The 21,511-nt window shown below is 35.4% G+C and overlaps 1 protein-coding gene across 1 annotated transcript in view; it reads right to left on the bottom strand.

The window, feature by feature from the left end:
* Positions 1-495: 495 nt before the first annotated feature.
* LOC117103226 (methanethiol oxidase-like) overlaps positions 496-21,511 on the bottom strand; it is a 22,016-nt gene continuing 1,000 nt past the window's right edge. Inside the window, exons 2-10 of the mRNA XM_033243787.1 lie at positions 14,821-14,981; positions 12,975-13,160; positions 12,434-12,560; positions 8,397-8,579; positions 7,927-8,108; positions 4,629-4,707; positions 2,558-2,679; positions 1,032-1,243; positions 496-786 (exon numbers count right to left, since the gene is read on the bottom strand). Coding sequence (XP_033099678.1) covers positions 603-786; positions 1,032-1,243; positions 2,558-2,679; positions 4,629-4,707; positions 7,927-8,108; positions 8,397-8,579; positions 12,434-12,560; positions 12,975-13,160; positions 14,821-14,981 — 1,436 coding nt within the window. The 3' untranslated portion in view covers positions 496-602. The remainder of the gene's footprint in view (positions 787-1,031; positions 1,244-2,557; positions 2,680-4,628; positions 4,708-7,926; positions 8,109-8,396; positions 8,580-12,433; positions 12,561-12,974; positions 13,161-14,820; positions 14,982-21,511) is intronic.

The raw sequence follows: 21,511 nt of genomic DNA, 5'->3' as shown, positions 1-21,511 counted from the left end.
TTAAATCTGATTAAAGCAACTGATATTCTCACAAATGTGTGTGTGTGTGTGTGTGTATATATATATATATATATATATGAGTTTTACTAATGAGACTTAGTTTAAAGAGCATTATAGCTGTCTCTTATACACATCTAGATGTGTATAAGAGACAGGTATAGGCCTGTTACTCTAAATTTAATATACAATTACAGTGATGTGCAATCTACTGTTTATTGGTTAACTTATTCGAAGGACAATGCTCATTATGTGCTCATTGTTTATTTCATTTCTATAGTCCAATTTGCTTTGTATTTCTCATGCACACAATTTACGATGAGGAAGAACACAGGTACAAAATTTGTCTAAATAAATTTTGTCTCACTATCTCATCGTATGCAATCAAAAACATACTACAGATATGCAAGAATTATGTTTGATCCCATGTTAATATATTTTAGTACTGAGTAAACTGGTAGGATTTTGACTCATAATCGCCACCCTATGCTTACCAGGGGGGGGGGGGGGGCAAGAGATTAAGTATGCCCATATTTGGGTGAATTCACCGATACCCGTCACATAAAGTTAATAGTGTGACAAGTGTTTACACTTGCTTCCCATATCTACAAGTTGCTGTTGGTGTTATGGAGGTAGATATCTGAACTACAGTCTCCTCCTGGATACCGGATCTCATGGGCAAGCACTGGTCCACCTGGCTCCTTCCCAAAGTCGATTAGGACATCCTTGTTTAGGGTCAACCCTCCATGTTCCGTGTTAACATCAATCTGCACCATCACAGAACCCTCTCTGTTAGAATTAGAAAACAAAATAATAATATTCCTAATAAAGCAACGTGACTGGGAAAACCCCAGAATTTAAAAAAATACCTAAACTAATCAATCTGAACAAAATTCTTTCTGGTTTGTCATGGTCCAAAATAAGATATTATTAAATTCTGGCGACGATCTGGAGTAGGGGTGAATATGAAGACCATTTAAAAGGAAATATGTCAGACCTAAGTGTGCTGTAGTTTAATATAGAATAAGACTTACTTGACCATGTCTGGGTAGAACTGTACATCCCACTGGCTGTAGAGGGACGTTGACATGAAGAGGCGCTTGCCATCAAGACTCAGCTGTATCATCTGTGGCCCTCCGTGGATGCGATTTCCATTGAAGTAGAACGGTTCAGGCTGCTCGTCAAGCTCCACGTCTTTGATGACTTTCACTGGTCCATTCTTACAGATGGATCCACCAAGAAATATCTACATATAAAACAAAATTTTAATGAAATAATAGGTAGTTTTCGCAGCACGACGTTAACCTTAACATTAGCACCCAACTTACAACGCAATAACTCCGCCCCTTTTGTAAACAAATTGAAATACGCATGTGCAAGCCCGTAACTAACGTCCGTCGAGCACATAAAATCCTGAAATTAATGTACGCCGCAACGCAAGACGAATAAATTATGATGTCATCCGTTAACGTTAAGGTTACAGTCGTGCAGCGAAAACTCCCTATTTTGTAGCATTCATCTTTTTTAAAGTAAAAAAACATAAGTAGGAGAATAACTGATAACTTGCAGTGGCGTTGTGCTGAATTGCATATAGGTGTGGTTTATGGCTACCTACAGTAGCAGGCGTAAAGGGGCGCTTATAGTAGCTACATGTTCACATCATTCCACAACGACAAGGGCTAACATGAACCACAGAATCGGACTCACCCCCATTGACAAAGCTATGGGGAGGAGAAAGGGATTTTTCCCCCAGAAAATGTCTTTCCGCCCACCCAATCATATCAATCGCTTCAGTGAAGTTGACGCAGGGTATTTGCTTATCCAGTACTGCGCTTATCACGATCAATACCAGCAATGTGTTATTTTTCCCTATCTGAAATTGTGTCTCTGGTCTGCTATGGGAAAACACATTTCTCCCCTAAAATCTAAAATTTTACCTTTCCCCTCACTGGCCACCCCCAGATTTCAGACGCTGGCGCCAACACTGGTAACCCCCTACACTTTCAAAAAATGCGAATGGGTTCAAGTGCACACAAGCCAGATGTTTACACTTGACCTCCATTTTAAGTCCTATCTGAGAAGAATTGGTTCTACAACCAAACACTGGACGAGGAGAATCTCGTTTTTAAGTAGTTAGCCTTGCTTTACCACTCGGTCACCAATGACTGGCCACATTACACACTCCCTTTCCCCTCACCTGTCAACCATTGACCCTCCAGCTCCACCTGTCTTTGGACACCACTCAACATCGTCAGTCTTAAAATAATTATTACTGTAGCTCATCCAATCAAGTTACTGTGATTGCACTTCCAAATATTGTGGTCTAAAAGCACTATTTTCACCATCAAATCTCTCTCCTTGCACCTCACTAGGAGTTTTACTAATGAGACTTAGTTTAAAGAGCATTATAGAGCCTATTCAATCTCAAAATTTGCAGGCTCTGTCCTCAACGTATTTTTCAGCCATATAATATTCTTTCATTCTTTAAAATATAGGCCTATATTTATTCAGCTTAGAGAAAAGCAAAAACTAGTCTGCCTCCCTCTATAGGCCAACATACCTGTCCAACAAGTTTTGGGTTCCTGGTATCAGTGATGTCATACTGCCGGATATCTCCATGCAACCAGTTGCTGAAGTATAGATATTTATCATCCAGTGAGATCAGAATGTCCGTGATAAGACCTGTTGACATAAGGAACAATATGGTAGCAATAGGCCATGTAAAAAATAGAAATACTTCTGATAAATTGGAAGACCAAAAATTAAATAGCCTCTGGTTTTTTTGATACCCTCACATCTACTGAAGGGCAATTTTTAAAATTTATGCAATTGTTCAGTCAGTAGAGGATAAAAACATAACCAGTGGCGTATTGATGAGTTTACAGTCCTGAGGACTAGAAAGTTCTGGGGCCCATGTTAGTGTCACGAATATGTAGCAGAGGGGATGGCTGCGCATTGAAAAATCTCCTCCCAACGTTCATGAATATTAAGCCTGAAAAGACTTAGGAAATGTGAATATCCCTTCAAGATTTTGTGAAATAAAAACCAGGAATTATATTGTTTTATTGCTAGTTTTGGGTGTCCTTTCACTGATCTGAGTGTCAAGGGTCTGTATAGTAGAGTGCTGGGTGTTAGTAGAAGGACCACACCCTACCCTACCCTCCCCTTCCACTATCTATCCTCGAGAGTCAATGTGTTATGCCATTCTACATAAGTCTTATAGTATACTCTCAATTCATCATGTATCGTAGGAGTGTCCTAGAAATCAGGATGTCTGCACACTTGCATATTATATCTCCTGGAAAATTAACAAATCCTCTGCAAATTCATGATTTTACTTATAATTTTGGACACATTAAATAATAAATCATAAAATGGCAAGAAGGGAGCCAAGGGGACACAATGGGATGACAGCTCAACATAAGATATGGGTATCTTCTAAGCCCCCTGTCTAAAATAATACAGTATAATCTCAGGAAGGGGGGAGGGGAGGGTGTGCGAAATGGCCTGTGGGTACGAAAAATTGAGAATGCAAAACTAACCCTATTCTTCTACTTGATGGTACTTTTCAGTATTTCAACCCACTCAGTGAAACTAAGTTGCCACCCTCCAACCCCCAGACTACCTCCAATGTTTTTACTACAACAGTATATTATCAACTATGCTTGAAGTCAGCTGATGATGGGTATTACCATAGCACAGCAAATTAGATTATTGAAGCTCATTCATCCAGATATCCAGGAAGTGGCTTCTTCCAACTTAGTAATATTATACACTACTCAGTTACTAGAGCATCCAAATATATTCACTTGGATTTTCTTATTAATAAAATGAGTATGAAAATAATAACTTCATCTGAAAAACCCTAAAATTCTTGTTTAAAAAATTTAGAAATCATTTATCAACATCCAGACTTGTACTGTATCCAAACTTTTTATTGCCAAAGAATATAGAATAATAATTGTAATTATACATGTAAAGGGTAAAGCATAATCTTATTTTAATTTCCAAATGACAAGGTTCTGGGGCTGATTAGGTATGAAGATTGAGTTTAATATACTACAGGGCTCCCTCGAATTAAACACCACTTTTGGAAGCAGGGTTTTCATGATCTTTAGCAGCTTTGGTCTCTAATTAGAATAATAAAGATAAAAGACATTTACTAATTTGGGACCACAGAGAAGTGGTCTTTAACTGGAGGTGGCCTTTAACTGGAGGGGTCTTTAATTAGAGAGAGACCTTGTATGTGCAAAAATAAGGTGATATGAGGTTATTTTCAACTAGCTGGGCTTAATTTTTTTGATTAGCAAATTTTAAGTGGAAGTGCTTAGGGGTAGGGAAAGGGGCACAAACACTGCCTCCACCTTAACTCTGAATATTTGGACTGACAGTAACCTGATCTTTTCACCCCAAAATTGAATCACCTTTCCCTCACTCTTTACTGCTCTCACCAAGTTTTTGTGATGATCCATTCATTAGTTTTGGCATAATACGAGTATAATTTAATTCCCTTTTTGGATACATCATTGAACTCCCTGTCTGCAAATTTCTGGAGCCACCACAACACATATAACATGATTTTGTCAAATGAAATTTGACAATCTTAAGAGGGCATTAAAAAAAACTCTAACCTGGCATTGAGGGCAGAGCCCAGCCTTCCACCTCCTTATTTGGGACGTCAATCACCTTTTCATGTGCCCAGGTTCCATCCTAAAATTATAAAAGATACAGAGCAAAATTGCAGCATAAACAAATTTAAACATTTGAAATTAAATCTTCTTATAAGGAGTACATATGTATTTCTCACTATAACAATTTATTGTCCTTGCTATATTTGTTATAGACTTGATATATCTCAATTTGCTAAACTACAGCTATTAAACCATAAGGCTAAACAAATTTGAGGTGCCTATTCTTAACTAACTCAAAACCTGCAAAATCCAAGAACAGCTACTTTTTTTTTTTTAAATATTACAAATATATGCCATAAAGAAAACCAAAATCATACTTGTATGATTTTCATTGGTGGTGCTAGTGTGGGGTGGACAGGGGGAATAAGCCTCACAGCTGCGCGGGCCATCTAGCTCCTTAGGCAAAAATAAAATTATATACTTGTCTAGCATGACCACCCATGCATGAATTTTTTATTTATTTTTTTTTAAACAGAAGCAAAAATCATAATAAAAATATATTAAAGTGAATTAAAACAATGATTTTACCAACCAGGTATGTACACCTATTTAAAATGATTAATTTTTACACTATTTTGTTTTTATGAAAGAAACTGAAAATACTTTATTTTTGGAACAATTTCTTTGTTTTGATTTATTTGTTCATGATGTTCAAAAGTACAGATATTGGATCATGCTTTATGTGTGTGTGCGAGTTCGTAGCCTAAGCATGGTACTGCTAAGGTAGCATCTGATCCAACAGGGTTTCATAGGTTACTGATACTGTGGACATTTTGTTGAGATGTGATGCTAAACAAGTCATGTGTTTTTTATTAGGTCTTATTAGACAAGAACAAGAATTTGTATTTCAATTATTTATTTATTTTTATCTTTTTATTTATTTATTTTTTTTTTGGGGGGGGGGGGTTTAAGTTTATTGTAAATCAGCTTAAATTTCTTTTTTATAGGCACCAGGGGCTTAGCTCCTGAACAACCTCCAGAGTGTCCCGGTGCTGCCATTGACGTGCTGCCCAACCAAAATGCATATATTATGCATTCTGATAAGGAGAGCTATCGTGCTCAACACAGAATTAGGCCAAGGCCAACAGTGGTTTAAACGACTGATCCTACTGTAATATCACTGTGCTTGGGCAACACATTATTTTCAAGCCTTTATTAATACACCGTGTTTACCAAGCCTGGAGTACCTAATAGTGATAGGGAGAGCTGTTTGTTTAATTTCTCTGTCCTAAACATATTTACACATTACATTAAATACAACGACAATTTAACAAGATGGAGTCACTACAGACTCTCACTACAGAATCAATAGGCTGTTCTCATTTATATGGTGAAAATAAAGCACTAAAGGCAAATTTTTTGATTTATAATAATTTCAAAATGTAAGAATCAATAAGCAAATGTCCAAATTAATTGTAGGTCTTCTGTATGTTTCAGTATAGAGTATTACAAGCAGTACAGTTACATTTCATTTTTACTTTATACATAAAAAAAACTTTATAACATACAACTTTATTGTCGACCTGGATGGGTCGACCTAAGGCATGACTTTTGTTAGTATTATCATTTGTAGGATTGCATGGTGATCAAAAGGCTTTTGTTGTAATTGATTGTTAAGTCTGTGTTTTAAGAAATGGGTCATGGAATATTTAGCCAATTTTCTGAAAAGAACCAAAGTTGTTCAAGTATAATTCACATAAAGCTGCATTCACAGCGAATCCAATTTTTCTGATCGGAACGCCACTGAACCAAACAGAAAATTGACTCAGTTGGTAAGAATAGGGGCGCTGGCATTCAGTGCTTCAGAAACACGGTCTAAATTTTGGTTCGGATCCAATATGAATGCAGCTAAAATTCCAGCTTTGTATCTTATTTTAAAGGTGCAATAAAGAGCATTTTAAAAAAGAAATGTGAATCACACATATTTAAATTTTTTAGTACCTTTCACGAATTCTAAAGCAGCTTAGAGTACACAATTTTTATTCACTATGTTCATTACATACAGTACCTAGATGATTGTCATAAATAAATTTCTACAATTGATTTTACATGGAATCAAGCTGATGAAGCGTTACTTAGAAAAATATCATAAGAGCAAATGATCATGATCAGGAAAGAAAAAACATTTTTTACATTCATATGTAAGGACATATGCTTTGTATGAAAATGCCATCCATGTTAAATTGAAAAATAAATTTATTTATCTATCTTCAGACAGGAAGGCCAAGTATATGCCAAACAGCAAAATTTAAGCAGACAATACCTTCACAATACAAACATACACACAAGATGCTCTAAGTGCCCAATCACACATATTATATCGGCTCAGGGCCGCCTTAACTACAGTCGACTCAAAAACGAACGTCCCATTCACAGATGGCATTTGAATCAGCTTGGGATGCATTGTTAACACTCCCATCTATTTGCTGTTGCATTCCCCTTCATATTTACAGCTTAAAAAGCACTACCTGAACAGTTACTCTCCCTTGAAGAATTTTACAACACTTTTTTTTTCTGTACAATTTTTTTCCAGTGGGTTTTGTGCCAGGTAGTGCTTGGCGACCTAAATACAGTTTACGTTGATATGAAGATCAAAAGCAAAAGAAACAAAACAAAAAACAAAAAAAAAACTTGGACATTGACTGACATGTGGCAGAGATTCCATATATTTGTGTGGGGTGGAGGTAGAGGGGAACAGTAGTTGAACTGGCCACTATGGCAGGTGGCCTGGGGGATGTGTCTAGGGTGTCCTGGTGGGGCACATTCTAGTAGGCAATCTTACATAATATGTCAGTGTAGGCTATAAGTTTCAACCATGTTTAAAATGAAAAAAAATCTCACACAAACATTTTTAAAATGTAGGCCCTATGATGAAGTTTCTCTGACCCACTCAGATCTGAAATGATTTTGGTAGGGTGAAAGATATTCCCACCTCTATTTCCTTGGAATCGCCACCACTGCATGTGCATTTATCTCTGCCACTAGCCTGTTAAATATCACATTCTGAATGGCCAGTTATTCAGTTTGATAGATGTACAGAAAGGTATATATGGCAATAATAATATTAATTTAATAACAACAACAACAACAACAACAACAACAACAACAACAACAACAACAACAACAACAACAACAACATCATTTATTAGGCGCCCTTCCAAAAGAGATTTGTACAGGTTAAAAACATAGTTATGTAAACTTGTAAAAGGTAATAGATAATAAAGAACTGAATACTTACTTCTTTCATGAAGAATCTCATTACATTACTGCTCAATGCACACCCAACGAAACCTTCGGTTGCAAGAGGGTTGTGAAGGAAACGGATCTCTAGTGGAATAGCGCCCTCATCGCCCATGTTAATAGTCTGCTTAATGGTGTGCTTATCCCAATCCCAGACATTCAGACTCTTTCCATACAAACCTACATGAAGAAAAACCTCAATACAGCATAAACAGCTAAAACCCTCTTTGTTCACTCAATAGGCTAAAATTTAATATACTGTACTTTCAACATATTTATTTCTACCATATTCACCAATTACAATTTTCCCCAAGATTATAATAAATACCAAGGTTATTTATAAAAAGTGACTTTTTCATATAACAATAATTACATTCTTGGTTTATTTAATTAAACATAATACACTAACCTACCAATAATAATAAACAGTTTTCAAAGCAAATATCAATCTAGATAGAAAATACTTACCATTTGTATAGTCATCTGGTTTGAAGCCATTCAGAAAGGCTTTTGGGGCACCCCATTCCGTGCTTATCATGACGTTGTGGAAGGGCTGGTACCAAAAATCATAACCAAATGGTGGATTATTCCCTTCAGCTTCCCATTTGCCTTTCACATGGAAGTCTTCTCCATCTAAAATAATGAATCCACCTAAGAGAAAAATGGCCAAATAGTATAAATAAAAACTCAACCAATCAGGTGCAATGGTGCAACATCTACGAGCAGCTCCACCCAGAGACCTTCTAAGAATTTAAGGGACCTTGGGATTTTCAAAGCATCGTTGTCTCAAATTGGCTGAGTGGGGCATTTTTAAGTAGCAAATAAATATTTTGTTAAAATGCCAAAATCAACAAAGCGGTCTATGCTTTGCCTCTTACCCCATTTGGTTTTACCCTGATGAGGCTCCCAGGTCTTAGGACTGGGGCCAGGCCTCTTTGTCATGACATTGCTCAGGCGTTATAAAAAAATTATTACTGTGAATTATCCAATAAGGAATGGTGAGTTGAGTACCATTTAAGAAATTTCATAAGATCAGTGAAAAATTGTTAGGAGACTATGTTCCTAATTTCTGTCGGGAGAGAATTGCAAAGCCTAGCGTTGGGCCACAAAATTAAAATGCCTGCTCACGAGTACACACATTTGACATGTGACACTTGAAGCACGTTGATAGAGTTCAATGTTCAAAGAGAATCTTTAACGTTAGATTTTGATTGACAGGGAGCCATTATGAGATTACTCTACCTCATAAATATTAATTAGGTAGGAACAACTTTTCATTGGTCAATTCCACCTACAACTGTAGAGAGGGTGTGGTAGTTTTACTACTTTTAAGTACATAGGAAAAAAAACTACTGCACATTGCCTGCCTGAACCGTATGGAAACTGTAAAATTGGAAATGTGAAAATGGCTAATACGGTTTGCTATATATAATTAATAGTAAAATAAATACAACATGATTTTATTTTGGTAGTCAAAAAATTTTACCTTTTCGAAGAGAAGAACTTTTGCACACATTTCCATCCAATCACCAGGAATATCAGAATATTGAGATTATTATTATTATTATTATTATTATTATTATTATTATTATTATTATTATTATTATTATTATCATCATCATCATTCAGGGTCCATATGTTTTTAAACAAGCAAATTTCCAGGACACATTATATTGCTTAACATTTAAAAATCGACGATTTTACGATTGACTGACTATAAAACATGTATGAATGCTGTACTAATTTTAAATGCATGTTAGTTGAGTGTATATTAAGTTTTATCTAACTCTAATTCGGAGGCAATGGATCTGTCTCTTTTCCTCACGCTTGTGGAAAATTCTGTTATTTTTTTTCACACATGTAAGAAAATCGTTGGAAAGCAAAGGAATTCCAATGTAAAGTATAGCAGGGCTGAACTACAGTTGAACTGGAGTAGAATTTTCTCCTTGGCAACACAAATATGCACGTATAATTCTTATCTTATCGATTAAGTGTGTCAGTGCCTTTTGTGGTGACGAGGGGTGGAGTAATAAACGTAATTTAAGTTGGTATGTATTTCAGTCATTAAATATATTACTAAATCACTGTGTTAACTTTTCAAAAACAGTTATAGAGTTGGAAATACTGTATACCTAATTGTTTTCTTTTCACTCTATTCGTGTCATCAAAACATACGACTTGAGCAAGGCTGTTTATTCCCGCTCTCATCTACGCCAACCCATCAGTACTTAGTACAGTAGAGTAGATCACATGCTCACTACATAGAACTGAATGGTCTTTCTGTCTAATCAACTGTCAATGTTGTTTTGGTTAGTGACAACGTGGGAAAATATGTTTGAATATAAAATAACAATTATTTGTTTTACTTACTTTTACTTGGCCTAGGAAATGTCGTGTTCATTGAGAATATCACATCAATTTAAAATCAAAATTTGTGAAAATACTAGTACTAAGCTAGTATCTTAACTAGCAGGTGATTTTATTGGTAAATTATTTTGTTTTAAGTATGTAAGTATGATTGCTTTGCATGCCAAGTGAAATTAGTACCCCTTATTTTGTATTGTTTTACCGTACTGTAATTCTCGGCTAGGCCTAACTGTACGCCTAGCCAGTATGCAGTCTGGCTAAGGAAAGTTTGGTTTCCATTCAATTGACCCAGTGACCTCAAAACATGTCTGAGCATGTGCAGATTGTGCTTATCTGGCTCATTAGCATAACAATACCACACATAAGTCAAATTCAAGTTAGATATGGCTTAAACCAGCCAGCTTCCTATCCTGGTAACAGTACAAGACCTCGATTATAGTGACATAATTTCCACCACAATGGGCGGTCAATAACCAATTTTGCAACCGCAAAAATTTAGTAGCAACTCGGACTGTAGAGTATGAATAACCGATTAGGGATGATCGATCAAGTTCTTTCAGTGGAAACAGGCCCCATAAGAATGAGATAAGTGATGCTACTGTAGTTCTGTTTACAATTTCAAGTTTTTGTCATGAATTCCTACTTGACGTATTTCCAAGCGGTATAGAAATGACTCTTTGGCATATAAAATATAAACACAGTTCACAATGTTGTAACACAATCCTGAAATAAAATTTTATTCTGTATAAACTCTAACAAGAATCCTGTATCAAAATAACACAATAACATTCACATAAACATGTGTTTCAAAAAAGAGCCCCTAGTACACTACTGTACTAGTTTAATATAATACCAATGAGCCATGCCAATAGACAATCAAAACATTTAACATTGAATATAAGCAGAGACCATTTGGAGACACTGTATGCAGTTGAAAAGTGGAGTAGCGTTTGAAAAAGGTTTAAACTGGTTTGAACTAGTGGCTTTATTATGGACCTGTTCACAATATGTTGGAGAGAAATTATAGGAAAAAATTACTGTTATTTTGTAAAGAATAGAATAGCTTTGACAATATTTGATATGCACATAACACAATACAGATGGTGATCATATGGACATATTTTTGAGGAGACTTGTCATTTATTTCCACTTTTCATATATAACTAGAAATGTTCCTTTTACGCTGCACCAGCAAAAGCATAGCCTCCCCACGTTGAGGTTTTTCGCTGAGAAATTAAAAGTAGGCATTTGAAACCAATCAAGACTTACCAAATGTTGACTTTTGTGGAAACAAAAAGCAAATTTATAACAGCGACAACAACAACATCATGAAAAAATATTATAATTTCTCCTAATTTTTTTTCTTTTTTTTTGGGGGGGGGGAGGCAGAGGGAGGGAGGTAGGTAATGATGGTATTTAGCATAAATTTCCTGATTAGTGAAATATTATGCATATGAGCAATTAGCATATTCACAGACTACCAAAAACAAGGGTCATTCTTTTTATTAACATCTTGCATTTTGCCAAGGTTGAAACCAATCTGACCGAGGGCGAAAATTGTTGAAATTTTGGCATTTAACCTAGCTACAACTGGTTTGTAACGCTTTAGGAAACGCAAATTGTATTTGCATAAAAGTTTAATTACCTGTTTATTATATTTAAAACATGTGGAATGACGTCAAATTTTAGTATGCGAATCATATTGTATTCGCTTGGAGAAGATCCACGCATGGAAAGTGACCAAAGTGCCAGACAGAAAAACCAATCCAAAAAGATAGGAAAACAAAACAGAAGAATAAAAAAATATTTAAAAAATGAGAACAAACTCAATGTTTTTTCCACCAAAGCCAATAATAATAAATTAACTATTATACTTATTTATTGCCTAGTCGAATCCAAAATGCCATTTAAAAATTGTTCGATTACAGATTGTTAGTAGAAAACACAACAATTTGGCATGTAAAATAAGTTCGACTTAGAAATTATTCGAGTTAGGCAAAAGACGACTTAGGCAAGTTTAACTGTAGTAATAAAAAATAGTCCAGACTTCACTACTAGTATGACAGTTATTATCTAATATCATTTTTAGTTATAATTCTACTCTTACTAAACTATAAAAATAAAGAGAATGAACTCACATTTTGCTTCCATTGGGTCATCACCCTTCCCCATGGCGCTAATCATGATTTCACCATTAGCAAGACAATGTGATGTGTGTGGTATAGCTAGGCCACTCTTAGTTCTTACTTCTTCAGGTTCCACTACCTAAAAAAAATAATAAAGTTCAATTCCTGTAACAGCAGGATCTTTTCTCACAACTAAAACAACTCCACTCCATTATGTAGGCCTCAATATGAGACTAAAACCTAATTCGCACTGGACAATTTTCGGTAAAACACGGCTCATGGTAAGACTTACAGTGGTTGTGAAAAGCAACTAATGATAAAAATCATGCCAGGAAAGGCGAGTCAGGAAGTTTCATCTAGTAGCGCTGTCCCACTGGGCTCTTTGGCTCGGTGAAAATGATGGCTCGGTAAGTTTTACTGGGCATTCAAGACTCGGTGAAACTTACCGTGCGGTTTGGTAAGTCTTCAGGTCAGGAAAATTTACTGGGATGTTCGCACGGGAGTTTGTTTTTTTTGGTAACACTTACCAGCAGGTCATTAAACTTTTAATTACCTTATGCATGCTTGGTTTCCGTGGGTTTGTGGAGACATCCACCACATAGATCCTTGAGGAGTAGAGGCTTGGCATAATCAGTCTGTTCCTTTTCTTGGTTGCATCATTGCAACAGCTACTGCAAGCATTCCAACCAGTATGATGCAATTCATCATTCAAGTATGGCATTGGAAGACGGTGAATAACCTAAAATAAATAATAATAGCAATAACACTAATATTAATAATAATTTACTATACAGCTCCTACTTTCTTTTAAGGCTGTTTTATCATTAATATAAATGGTATATTTGTATTCTAAAATTATAATATTAATGCTATATATATACAATATTAATAAAACTAAGTACCAAATTACAGTTCTACAATATATAATTATAAACAACAATCAGGGTTGGAAAAAGACCATGACCGTGTGACCGGCGATCAGAGGCATTGGGGGGGGGGGGGAGAATTTAAAAAATGAACTATTGGGCTATATATTGTACAGATAACATTTGGTGCCCATATATGGGCAAATCCCATTAATTTCTCACATAAAGTTTAAAGGAAGAATATACTGATGAGAAACACCTGTTTTGCCTATAAACACTCTGCGTACACTATTCAGTATTCAGCCACATGGCGGATGTACAAACATGGAGTGCTGCTCTATTTATTATACTACATATCCCTTGTTCTTACCGCGAGACAATTTAATTTGGCCCGTGAAAAAAAACAAAATAATGAAATAAAATATTTAAAATATAGTTCAATGAATACATTTTCAATAAAAATAAAGACAAAAATGAAATCCCTGGGTTATGTGTACAGGGTGGTTTGAAAATGAGTAAGAAGATATACCATAGGCCATAAATAAAACAAATATAGCCAAAAATTGATCACTCTGTACTTTCGTGGTCCTATTCTTCATGTTACTTCGAACAAGCCATAAGCGTATTATGATTTAGGGGTTTCCCCACTCAGATCTAAAATTAAACCCTGTATTAACAGAAATATATATTTTAAAAAAACCTCCCAAGATTGGTATACTTATTAGCTCTGTTAAATTTAACATAGCAGTCCAGAGGAAGTAAAAACTTTATGAAACTTGTTAAAAGTTTAAGGACTGCAGAGTCCTAACGGCTCATTTATGACTCATGGTAGAAGAAGCTCATTGCTAAATCATAAAAGGTAAAACACAACTAAATTTAGGTTATTGTGAAAATGTATTCATCAGATTACTACTATATGTTTTAAACATTTTTTTCATTATTTCGATTTTCTTCACGGGCCAAATAACATTCGTAAGTACAGTACACTTATTTTACATGATAATAAACAGCTAATAAACCAAATAAGTGCTTGCAAAAATACATTTCGATTGTCCTGCAAATAATTCTAGTCATACAGGACTCTATATGCCACCATGTTCTGTCTCAGTGTTTACAATCAGATGTAACGATTTCTATCAACTTGGCAGAGATTATCTTTGGGTCATGAGATCAACTCTTGAACAATAATTTGGCCCTTCAAACAAACCAATTAAGAACCAGGGGTATACTGTATATGGTCACTCATATATAGGGCCTAGGCACAATTTTTCATTTTTTTATTATTGTATCATATTATTATTATTATCCATACATGAAAAAATGCCACATAGATATAAATATCTAGTAGTTTAGTAGAAAAAGATTATAAGAATAACAGAGAGTTCACACACCAAATAAAGACCTACCCTTAGGAACTTGAACATTTTTAGTAGAGTTAGCTTTGTGATAAATTGTTTTTAATACTAAATTGAAAAAGTCTCAAATTAGAGGGTCTCAGAATTCGAAGGGTCTCCAGCTGCAGGGCAAACATACCTTACAATAGGTTGATGATCGTGGATCAATGTCGACTGTAGCAAGATAGTCAGGCCTACCCATTTCTGTGTTACGATAGATACATGGGATATACAGTAACTCCTCCCTCGGGCCTTTCATGGCATCTAGGGGAGTTCTGTATCCTGGTCCTGGGCAGCAAGCTATAACAAAATATGCAAGCATTATTATGAAATAAATGGCTATAATACAAACTATCAAGGAAAATATAAACAATAATTTAGACCATATAAATCAGTTGGTTGAAGTGATATTTTAAATAGACAATGAAGTTCAAGGGACCTGAATATCAGCTTCATTTCCTCAACACCCCTTGCACGAAATTTAATAACAATCCTACAGATGGCCAGATATGGCACTCTCAAACTTAAATTTGAATGAAATTTTTTCATTTTTTTGCATTATTCCTTTTTGCATTATTCAGTTATGCACCTCTTTGCAGATATGAAGTAACGGTAGCAGGTCAAAACAGCAATAAACCAAAACAGCAATAACCAAAATGCAATGAACCAAAACGACAATGACAAATACCAAAACGGCAATAACAACGGCATAGACCAAAATGGCAAAGGAGTGAAATCAAATCAAATTATGAAGTGGCACCGGGTGCGGGCCGCAGTTTATAATTTTCTGAATTGTTTTGAAATTGTCCCGATAGGCAAATCGAATATTGCCATATGGGCTCTTTTTCCTAATTTTAATGTTTATTATTATTATTATTATTTCGCATTTTTTTACTTTTATGACATAAATTGTTTAGCCTCATTTTTGTATTTAAAGTTTTATTTGTTTAAATGTTTTAGTGCTTTTATTCCTTCCCCCCATCCTACCCAATATCTTTAACAGGGCCGGCGGAACGTTTTTCAAAGTGGGGTGCCCACTTATAAGATGAATGGGAATATGAATCATGCAGATCTGGAAAAACCTAGGAGATGGGGGGTCAACATTTTTCCCAAAAAGGAAAGGGTATCCGGAGGTCCTCCCCCAGGAAAATTTTGATTTCTAGATGGCGGGAAATGACCTTTCTCGACTTTTGAGCTAGGTTTCTAATGACTTTGTTCTTCAAAATTCAAGGTTTCCCCCTCTTGAAAATGGTCAGGTAAACTTTCTCATTCTTATTACAGTAAATAGGCCTGTTATTTGTGTATACTGTACATGAAAAAAAAAAATTAGTTGTTGCATACATATTCTTTTTTCAATGAATCGATAAGCTCCAAAGAAAAGGAGCGGGGGTTCCAGGGTTCTCCCCAGGAACAATTTTGAATCCTAGATGGCGAGAAATGAGTTTTTATTACTTTTAAGTTCTTCAAATTTCAAGGTTTTCCTCTCTTGAAAGCGGTCAGGTAATTTTTTCCCCATTGTTATAACTGGAAATAGGCCTTATATGTGTATACATAGGCCTACATAAAAATAAAAAATTAGTAGTTGCATACGTATTCTTTTTTTAATGAATCGATACACTCAAAAGAAAAGGGGGATATCTAGAAGGCGGGAAATGAGTTTTCCCGACTTCTGAGGTGTCTTAATTACTTTTAAGTTCTTTCAAATTCAAGGTTTCCCCTCTTGAAAACAGTCAGGTAAATTTATCCCTGTTATTACAGTAAATAGGCATTATATGTGTATACATACAGTACATAAAAAAATTGAGTAGTTAGTTGCATACGATTTTTTTTTTCCATTAATCCATAAATCCCAAAAAGAAAGGGATTCCTAGAAGGTGGGAAATAAGTTTTCCCGACTTCTGAGGTGTCTTAATTACTTTTAAGTTCTTTAAAATTCAAGGTTTTCCCCTCTTGAAAATGGTCAGGTAAATTTATCCCATTGTTATTACAGTAGGCCTTATGTGTGTATACATACATTAAAAAAATTGAGTAGTTGCATACGATTTTTTTTCCATGAATCCATAAATCCCAAAAAGGAAGAGGGGTCCGGGGGTTCTCCCCCGTGAAAATTTGGATTCCTAGAAGGCGGGAAATGAGTTTTCCCGACTTCTGAGGTGTCTTTTAATTACTTTTAAGTTCTTTAAAATTCAAGGTTTCTTCTCTTGAAAACGGTCAGGTAAATTTTGCCACTTGTTATTACAGTAGGCCTTATGTGTGTATACATACATAAAAAAAATTGAGTATGTGTGTATAAATACAGTACATTTAAAAAAATGAGTAGTTGGATACAATTTTTTTTTTCATGAATCGACAAATCCCAAAAAGATAGGGGGTCGGGGGTTCCCCCGGGAAAATTTTGATTCCTAGAAGGCGGGAAATGAGTTTTCCCGACTTCTGAGGTGTCTTAATTACTTTTAAGTTCTTTATAATTCAAGGTTTTCCCCTCTTGAAAACGGTCAGGTAAATTTATCCCATTGTTATTACAGTAGACAGGTCTTATGTGTGTCTACATACATTTAAAAAAATTGAGTATTTGCATACAATTTTTTTTTTCCATGAACCCATAAATCCCAAAAAGAAAGGGGGGGGGGGTCCAGAGGTTCTCCACAGGGATAATTTTTATTCCTAGAAGGCGGGAAATGAGCTTTCCCAACTTCTGAGGTGTCTTTTAACTTTTGAGTTCTTCAAAATTCAAGGTTTTCCCATCTTGAAAATTATTATAATGATCTGAATCAATGAACCCAAAGAAAAAAGGGAGGTTCGGGTTCTTTCCGGGAAAATGTTAATTTCTAAATGGTGGGAAATGAGTTTTCCTGACTTCTGAAGTATCTTATAGCGATTTTAATTTAAGTTCTTCAAAATTCAAGGTTTCCTCTCTTGAAAACGGTCAGGTAATTTTTTCCCAAAATCCCAAAAAGAAAGAGGGTTGGGGGTTCTCCCCTGGGAAAATTTTGATTCCTAAAAGCGGGAAATGAGCTTTCCCGACTTATGAGATGTCTTTTAATTACTTCTAATTTCTTCAAAAATCAAGGTTTCCCCACTCTTGAAAATGATTCAATAGAACCAATGAACCCCAAAGAAAAAAGAGGTCCTGGTTCCCCCGGGAAAATTTCGATTTCTAGAATGCTGGGAAGTGACCTTCCCTGACTTCTGAAATGTCTTTTAAATGACTTTTTAAGTTCTTCAAAATTCAAGGTTTTCCCCTCTTGAAAATGGTCAGGTAAATTTTTCTCATTTTTTTATTTTATGTGTGTATACATAGGCCTACATAAATAAATGAGTAGTTGCATGCATATTCTTTTTTTCCATGAATCGATAAGTCCAAAAAGAAAGGGTGATCCGGGGTTCTCTCCCGGGAAAATATTAATTTGTAGATAGCGGGAATGAGCTTTCCCGACATTTGAAGTGTGCTGTAATGACTATGTTCTTCAAAATTCTAATTTTCTGATTGTAACATAACAAACAAACAAACAAAAAATCTGCTCACATGTCCTGAAAAGGGTTAGAATTTTTTTCCGGTCACACAAAAATCTCCAGACATTATTTTTTGCAAAAAAAAGTGGGGGGGGGGGGCTCAGTTGAACTGAATTAAACTTACGGAAAGGTTTAATCAAGATACAAGGAAGAAATTTTTATTGTTAGTGACGATCCAGTGAAGGGTGTACATTTGAGGGTCTTTTAAATTTTTGAGGACCCAGACCTAAATATCTCTTTAAAGAAAACCAATGGTTCTAAATGAAACATTCTATAATACTTTAAAAGGTCTTGTAAAAAAAATGATTAAATTTTTGTGATGATTCACAGTACTGTATGGTGTGGATCTGAGGACCATTTATAAAGGAAAACGTCCCAGACCACATATAAAATGGATCAACTGAGTCTATCCCAGACGTAAATATCTATTTAAAAAGTTTTCAATGGTAGTAGTCATTTTCATGAGATCCGTGACTAATTTTAGAATACCTTTTTTTCTCTATGGATTTGGCAAGATGGACCAATTTAGATAAAATATAGCTCCTATATACCTCCCACATATGGGGGGAAAGTCCCGTTTGGGGGCGTTTTTCAAAATGGCCACCTGTTCATTTGGACGCTTGTATCTCAATAACCACTGGTCAGAGAGGCTTGATTTTGATCTCAAACTGTTCACAATATGCATGTTCCTATTTGTTGTAATACAAATTTTTCTCCACAAATGGCGGGAAATGCAATTTTTGAAAGTTTGACCTTTGACCTTGTATTGTCATATCTCGGTAACTACTGGTCACAGAGACTCACAGGAGATTCATGTTTATATTCGTCTTAATGAAAAAATATTCAAATAGTGACCGGAAATGATACATTCCAACCTTTGACCTATTGTTGGGTCATTACATGTCAAATCAACCAGATTAAAAAAAAAATTCCTGTATGACCGTCTCAGATTTTGATGAAATTCCATAAAAATGATCGGGTATTGCTAAACCCCGCAAACCCCCAAAAAAACATAGCAAACCCCATCCAAACTTTGTGATAATAATTGAATCACATAGTATAGGACTCACTTGTTATCTCAGTAAAAAAAATTATAATGTTCCCTTCGTAACAGCCTACTGTACCTTTTGGGTAAAATTGCTAAACCCCGCAAACCTCCAAAAACACAGTGCAAACCCCATCCAAACCCTCTGATAATGATTGAATCACATAGTATAGGACTCAACTTGGTATCTCAATAAAACAAATCATAATTTTATGTTCGTCACAACCTATTTTTGGGGTAAAAAGGCCATTTTTTGTATAAGAAAATTGCTAAACCCCACAAACACAGTGCAAACCCCATCCAAACCTTGTGAAAGTGATTGAGATCATGTAGTATAGGACTCACTTGATATCTCAATTGTGATTCAATCATTATCACAGGGTTTGGATGGAGTTTGCACTGTATTTTGGGGGGTTTGCAGGGTTTAGCAATTTCAGGTTTTTCAGTTCACATAGATATCTATATCACTGAGTCAGTGTGCCAAAAAAAAAAAAATCTATGACCCCATGGTGTAATGCATTTTTTTGAGTTGGCATAATATGACTCAACTCTTAAAAAATTGGTCATTCAGGAATTTTTTTTTAATCTGTTTGATTTGACATGGAATGACCCAACAATAGGTCAAAGGTTGGAATGTACCATTTCCGGTCACTATTTGAATATTTTTTTCATTAAGACGAATATAAACATGAATCTCCTGAACAATTTGCAATCAATTGCGAGTCTCTGTGACCAGTAATTACCAAGATATGATAATACACGGTCAAAGGTCAAACTTTCAAAAATCACATTTCCCGAAATTTTTGGAGAAATTGTATTACAACAGATAGGAACATGCATATTGTGAACCAAAATCTAGTCTCTCTGACCAGTGGTTATCGAGATACAAGCATCCAAATCAACAGGCGGCCATTTTGAAAAATGCCCCCAAACGGGACTTTCCCCCCATATCTGGGAGGTATATAGGGGCTATATTTTATCTAAATTGGTCTATCTTGCCAAATCCATCGAGAAAAAAAGGTATCCTATAATTAGTCACGGATCTCATGAAAATGACTCTACTATGGGTGTAAATGTAACTTTCTATAATAGTTTGTAAAGGTCCAGTAAAGAAATTACTGAATTTTTGTGATGACCCGGCAGAGGATGTGAATATGAGGACCATTTAAAGGAAAACGTCCCAGACCAGATATTTTATATACGGGTCAACTGATCTGAATAAAACTTTTGGGAAAGTTTAACCCAAGTTACAAGGAAGATAATATTATATGTAGGGGACGATCCAGGTTACACAAATCAATGGTGATGTTGGTAGTCTGTAAGTGGATACTTACTTGGATCAACCGACAAATTGCCTATTCTTTCTTACACGAGAACAAGCCTCGAAAAATAACAGAAGTCGACTTCTGGCGCCAAGCTCAAGCGGCCCCGCCACCATGCAACTTCTTCATTCTTTTTCGAGTCGAGATAGTAAACACCTCAGAAAGATTTTCTATTGTATTTTCGAACTTTTTTTGGAATATTACTTGCTTAACAAGATCTTCTTTGGATTTTACTGTTCCTGCTTGCTATGCTACGGATTCGCTGTGTGTCTTTTTGTTGCAATTTCAACTTCATTTCTCATTAAAGCAATGGGTAAACGCCCTACGTTCTGTTGTTCAAACAGACATAGTAAGTCTAGTTATTATTATTATTATTATTATTATTATTATTATTATTATTATTATTATTATTGTTGTTGTTATTGATGCTGCTGCTATTTAGCCTCACTTTTACCGTATTTAATCGTCATTACACTTTTTTCTAGTTAGTTTATTTTTTCAAGTTTTTACTTTTATGACATTTATCAGTGTCTGTCAGTTGACCTGTTACCCCTGCATGTACAACCACTCCTTGCAGCAACCAAAAAAAACAAAACGTGTGAAACACTTTTAATCGGTTGAATTATGTGTGAAATTTGGATATGAGATTCTAATTAGCAAATGGCTCAAGAGCTTCCAGGAGGCGAGACCCCACAAGGTGAGGGAGAAACCCAACAATCCCTTCCCCGTCCCTGGACCATGTCTGTCATGTCCCAGCCCAGCCCTTGCTGCAACGTGACCACTGCTTGGGTATTTACCCAAGATCTTGGGTAATTTGACTTGGTCTTGAGTTCTTGGGTATTCCGTTCAAATCCTTGGGTATTTTATTTTTACTAAGAAAATTAAATATTTTTGTCATAGAGAAGAATTAAGAAGTAACAAAGTATATTTCAGTCCATTCAAGTAAGCAA

Source organism: Anneissia japonica, unplaced genomic scaffold (assembly GCF_011630105.1).
Source record: "Anneissia japonica isolate Jap-2015-1 unplaced genomic scaffold, ASM1163010v1 scaffold2652_len1590060_cov184, whole genome shotgun sequence".
Taxonomy (NCBI): Eukaryota; Metazoa; Echinodermata; class Crinoidea; order Comatulida; family Comatulidae; genus Anneissia; species Anneissia japonica.
Note: the sequence above shows the minus strand (reverse complement) of the source record. Positions and strands in the feature narration are given on the sequence as shown.